Genomic DNA, 6,000 nt, shown 5'->3' on the forward strand with positions numbered 1-6,000 from the left:
CAGATCCTACAATTACTGACAAACCTCAGCTTTAATAGGGGTTAGGAGCTGGAACACACTTGAGAACATACGCTCAAGTGGTGGCTTAGTGCCTGGACAAAGACATTAGTTTTCTTTTCTTGTTTTTCTTTTTCAATAGCCAGCAACCTTGCAAAGTCAATATATTGTATTTGTGTTAGGACAAGTGGAACTGATCTTTCAGGCATTAATTGCTGCTTGCGTGGCATTTTGACTTGTAAATGGAGAAAATTAGGTCTAGGGGCTATGACAGATTGTTTCTATAGTTTTGAACCCAAGGGCACTTGAAGGGCCAGAGTTTCAGTGGGTGTAAAATGCTATTTACGTAGCCTGAGGTGTAAAAGGGAATTAGAGTGCCTACATTTCATGGTAATTTGGTGCTTTGCATTACTTCTAGACCGGGGTTAGAGAACATTGCTGAGATATACTCATAGAGGAGCTTATACTCTTGTAAGGCCATCACAACTTTGAGTGAGAAATGCATAAAGGTGGGAGGAAAAATAAAAGTGATCCCTGGATAATAAGTGCCCATTCCACTGCAGATTACTTTGGATCGGATAGGAACGACACACTGTTCTCTACTAACTCTCCAGGAACCCCGAAGCTGGACAAAGAAAAAAGCTGGCTCTACACCCTGGATCCCATCCTGGTGACCATCATAGCAATGAGCTCCCTTGGAGTCCTCCTCGGGGCCATCTGCGCTGGTCTGCTCCTCTACTGCACATGCTCGTATGCCGGGCTGTCCTCACGGAGCTCCACCACACTGGAGAATTACAACTTTGAGCTATATGATGGCATCAAGCACAAGGTCAAGATGAACCACCAGAAGTGCTGCTCAGAGGCCTGATGGGTGCCTGGGGCACCCTCAGCGTTGTGCCCGGTGAGGTGGGCTGGCGAGGGGTTACTTTTTTTTGCTGTTTTCTGTGGGAACTGAATGCCATAATGGGGAATGAGGGGCATGGGAGGAGCGAGGGGAGGTGCTGCTCCTGCTGCCGGGTCACACTGGCGGATTGTGCTCCACCAGGACCAAGCAGGCATTCCCACAAACCAGACTGCGCCAGGCGAGGGAGGACCGAGACCCTTGTTTGTTGGTTCATCTTCATTTTCTGCTGATGTGAGTGGCTGGGACGTGGCAAGGGAGATGATTGGTGTACATTTTGGATGTGAGAAACTAAATGTTGATCACTATTTTCCACCTCCTTTTTTTCTGGTGAGTTGCTGAGAAGGCTGAGGGATTACTTCAGCCACCCTATCTTTAGAAATAACACAAACACACACACAGAGACCCTGTCCATTTTAGACCCTGTCCAGATACTGTTTTGGTGTAGGGACTTGTGCACCTCACACTAAGTCCTGGAAGGTGCAGTTTCCAGTCCTGAAAATGGAAGCATGTTGTTCCCTGCAACTTTCCTTCTCCTCGTGGAGGGGAAAGGTGGAATACTGGGTTTAGTGTCGATGGTAACAGCAGTGCTTTCAGAAGTTGTTAAGAATAGAATAGAAAGGAAACCCTATGTGTAGAAGCAACTCTTTGAGAGAAGCTGAAGAGCCTTAAAGTGATTTGTGAATAAGAGCCATTTATTAAATCCAGATCTTGGATTGCAACAGCTGAGGCCTTCATCAGGAAGGCCTTTCTTTGAATCTCCCACCTTTCTTGATTCAGCCTTTTTTTTTTTTTTTTTTTTTTTGCTATAATTAGAAAATTGCAGCAAACAAAAGACAGAGCCTGTCAGGCTCTCAGTGCTCAGGCAACAGCTTTGTGAAGGGGGCTTCGCTTGGAGTTTGACTTGAGGCACTCAAGGCCTCTCCAAAGTGCCAGGGAGGGAAGGTGAACAGGGAAGGAGGCTGGAGCCATGCCCACAGCCCCGGGAGCCCGGCCGTGGCCCCTCTCACCTTCACGGCGCTCCCCTTCTCCCTGGAACTGGTGTGCATGAGCTGGCGCCGTCAGCACCGATGGACCAAACGGCTGCTGTCATATCCCCTTCGGAGCAAAGCTGTGCTGCTCCTGACCAGCAGCAAAAACCTGAAGTTTTATTTATGAACTGTGTTTTCTTTTGCTTTGAACAAGTGCCTTAGAAGAAGTATTTTTCCTCGATCTGATGATCAGTGCTGTATCAGACAAGAAGTGCGGCCTTCATCTTTCCCTGGCAAGAAGGTCTTCTTGACCGCTCTCTACCAGGTAGAGCTCGGCTGAAGAAGTCTGGTCCTTCTACTTCCAAGTGGTCTGGCTACATTCTCTGTCAGCTGATACCTCTCCGCTTTCCACTGTGGAAGAAGGAGTGTTATCAAAACAGTTTAATGGAGAATAAGAGTTCAAATGCTAGGCCCTAAACCAATGCCTTCATTTCCAATTCAGTAGAGACAGATTGCCCTTATCAACTTGCACATACATAAGTGAGAAACCTTTCCAGCACACTGGGTTTGCTTTTCCATGGGCTCTTTGGAAATACCTGACATGTCCTGATTTTACATTTTGCCTAGCAGATAGCTTGGGTTGGGGATGTTTTTTTTTTTTTCTCACTAACCACAGAGCACTGAAGGTGTGATGTGCTGTGAAGCTCAGTTTGCACAGCCCCTGCATACACATCCTGCAAGAGGCCAGGTGTTCAGGGAGACAAGCAACATCTGGAGAGGAGATGAGCACGGACAGTGCCACAGCTGCTCCTCGGTGTGCTGCGAATAGGAACATTTGTCTAGTGTTTCATTAAAAGCTCCATCAGACAGTAAGTTTTTAGAAGAAAAAAAAAAAAAAAGACTTCTCCACTGAAAGTTAGACCCATGTGTTACTGGGGAAGCGGATACCAGCGGCGGTGTCATCAAAACATCCACGGTTCATACATGCACACACAGAGCTGCGCACACACAAAGGCCTTCATTTTTTTAATTCTCACTGTGCGCCCAACAGAAACGGCAGTAAATGTATCTCAGATTCTCCTTTTGAATCATCTTATTTCTTTTGGCATTCTTCGTGGACAAATTCCACAGGGGTGTTATTTTACTGTACAAAAGAAATAGAGGCAGTAAGAGGAAATGTACCAGACCATTTCAAAGCTGGATTGCTTTGCTGCTCGATGATTTTATCCCCTTCAAATAACAGGTGAGGGGAAGGATGAATGGAAAAGGACCATACAGTAGAAAAGTCAACTTAGGCAAACAATAGGTGAAAATTTATAATTTAAAAGGTGACGTTATGGTGTCTAGTAGGCGTACAGAGAGAAGAGTTCGTATATACATTTATTCAGAAATAGTGTGTTTGCACACGCACGTGAATTCTCTGTATGTATCGTGTATGTGACTTATTCCGTGGGACTGACTCGTGTTAATATATCTCTTGATCTGGGCCAGGAGAGTACTGTTGATCTTGGCACTAACTTGGCATGGGCCCAGCGAAGCATCCGCTCTGCGTGTCCCACTTGCCCCTTGCAGACGGGGCAGGGCCCAAGTGCGTGCACTCGCCAGGCGGGAGCAGGCCAATAATGCTGCAAAGCCGATACCTCACTTACCTCTGCTGGGTGCTTTACTGTTCTACAGAAAACTGTGTTTGATTGTAACTTCAACAGGGAAAAAAAAAAAGTCATCTGTGCATTCAATTCATTGCATCCTCCTTTGCAAATAGATTAGGTTTGCTGATCGAAATTCCCTCTGTGAAATTCAGAAAAAAAAAAAAAAAAGAAATTGGTGTTAATACTGTTGCTGAAATGAGCTGTTTCTCCACCACCCTTCCCATGGTGAGGACATGTTGCCAACAGATGGGCTGTAGTGCTGGGTGATTTCATTTTGTGGGAAGGTGCCGGGGGTGAGTATGGGAATTAAACCATTAAGAAATTATATGCAGAAATGGAACTTCTCCAAGGTTTGCAGTTCAAGGTATTTGACCATTCACTGGCTGAGCCAGGACTTATGGACTTAAAAAGCTTTTACTGTGATTCTTCAGTGTAAAAAACAAATAAACAAACAAACAAAAAAAAAACAACAAAAAAAATCAAACTGTGTTTATATGATTTGTATAAAAACCTTTTAAAGTTACTATTTAATAAACATTATGGTAGAGATTATGTTTCAGTGGCTTTTTTATTTATTAAAGAGCAGCAACAAGGAAACCTATGAGGAAACTGAGGCACAGCTGGAGGCACACAGTGCCCACTGCCCTCCTTTGCCGTGCGGTGCCTGTCCCTTGGGTCACCCCGAGGTGATGTGGGGCTTTAACACAGACCCTGTGCATACACACATCCTCCCACTTGGACACGGCCTCACCTCCCAGAGCTGGGGACAGCTAGAAGCTGCTCTGGCCCAAGAGCAGCACCCGAGCACAAACCCAAAAGTAGACACAGGTCTCTTCCTGCCGCCCTGTACCACTGCTGGCCATCCCAGTGAGGAGTGTGGTTTTAGGCTAAGGAAAACACAATTTAGAACTAAAGCAGCTTGGTGCTGAGTAGTCAAGGCTTTGCAGTGCAAGCACATGGCAGGGTAATGGCCAGCCAGGGGTATGAGGGCTGGGGAGGACACTGGCTGCATGGGGGGGCTGGAGGGGACTCGGGGACACAGCCACCATGCGAGGAGCAGCCTGCATCCTCTCTGCCTCCTTCCAGCTGGCCTTGGGCGCACGCAGGGGGACAGACTATCCCAGCTCGACCCACCTCACTGGGGTGCAGGTGCTGGGTGCCAGCATATCCCTGTCCTGGTCCCATGGCTCTGCGATGGTGGGCAGTGATCAGGATGGCGTGGTCCTCTGCAGTTCGGCTTCAGCCCCATCCATGGGGGTCACAAGAGGCGTTCGGTAGCAGGGACTCCCAGCAAACCCCAAAGCCAAGCCTGACCCCATGCATTTGTCTTCTCCAGGCTCTCTCCACTCTGTTCCACCACCCTGATGGTGGCCCTGACCCAGGGGAGCCTCACATCTTGCACCTTGTATCAGGTGGCCAGCAGCCAGCACAGGGCTGCAGGGAGCCAGCTGAAGAAGGCATGGGGCTGAACCTACAGCATTGAAACACTTGTTTATTTCAGGGCACCCTGACAAACAAGAGCCAATCCATCAAGCCCTGGGCACCTCAAAAGCAAATGAAATTTTGCTGCCATCTCCTTAACCTCCAACACGGTGGCCCCCTCCTAAAGCGTGTGTGTGTTAAAGAGGGTCTTAAAGCGATGAAGGGCAGCTGGCAGCTTAGATGAAGATGACAGTGTAGCTGCAACCTTGACAGCTCTTCCCTCACCCAGGAATAAAGAACTGATGTGCAGACTGATACCTGGGGAAGAGGCTGTCAGAGAGCAGGACGGAGACGGCAGATAAGCGACTCAATCAGTGTCAGACCTGTCCTGCCGTAACACCGCCTGTAAATCACTGCGGTTAAAGAGGCGCCTCCGCTAAAGCAAGGAGCAGAAAGCAGGTAATAGAAAAACGGGTGGTGAAGCAGATGTGTGCACCGGCTGTGTTAAAAGCCTGGGAGCTGGACTGCAGCTGCTACCTGGGCACAAAGGGGAGGCAGGCACCCACTTCAAGATATCAGAATCTTTAGGGTGTTTTAATCACAAGCTGGGATTGCATTTGGGTGAGCTGCTCTGCAGGCAGCACGATGGGGTGGGACCTGGAGGTGGCCATCCACACACAGGTACCTGCCACCAGTGGGGGCTGGAGTGTGGGGGGGGCACAGGGGCACTTCATGTGGCACAAGAGTAATCAGTGGCTGAGCGGGCTAATGAAATCGATTTCACCATTCTCAGGCTGCTCCAAGCTGGGGACCCAGCCGCTCCAGCACATCCTCGGGAGCTGATTGCTATCATGCACGCACCCTCGCTGTCTCTCTCTTGCTCCTTCTTCTTTGAAATATTCCTTTGCTTTCTAGTTTAATGGGAAATCTTTTCAAATAATGACTTGCTCTCTGGGCAGCTGGGGGCTTGGCAGTGAGGGGGAGCCATGGGGCTGAGCTAATGAGTGGATTCGTAATTAATTAATTGCAGGCAGGTGCAAGTGGAGTCTCCCGTCGCCTG

The 6,000-nt window shown here is 48.4% G+C and overlaps 1 protein-coding gene across 2 annotated transcripts in view; it reads left to right on the forward strand.

Annotated features, from left to right (window-relative positions):
• NRP2 (neuropilin 2) overlaps positions 1-4,067 on the forward strand; it is a 90,547-nt gene extending 86,480 nt beyond the window's left edge. The window contains exon 17 of one of the 2 annotated variants that reach the window (XM_086750954.1): positions 561-4,067. In XM_086750954.1, the coding sequence (XP_086607080.1) occupies positions 561-865 (305 nt within the window). In that variant the 3' untranslated portion in view covers positions 866-4,067. The remainder of the gene's footprint in view (positions 1-560) is intronic. The other variant, XM_086750955.1, reaches the window with a different exon arrangement.
• The last annotated feature ends 1,933 nt before the right edge of the window (positions 4,068-6,000 follow it).

Source organism: Chlamydotis macqueenii, chromosome 6 (genome assembly GCF_036417535.1).
Source record: "Chlamydotis macqueenii isolate bChlMac1 chromosome 6, bChlMac1.mat, whole genome shotgun sequence".
In the NCBI taxonomy this organism is placed as follows: domain Eukaryota; kingdom Metazoa; phylum Chordata; class Aves; order Otidiformes; family Otididae; genus Chlamydotis; species Chlamydotis macqueenii.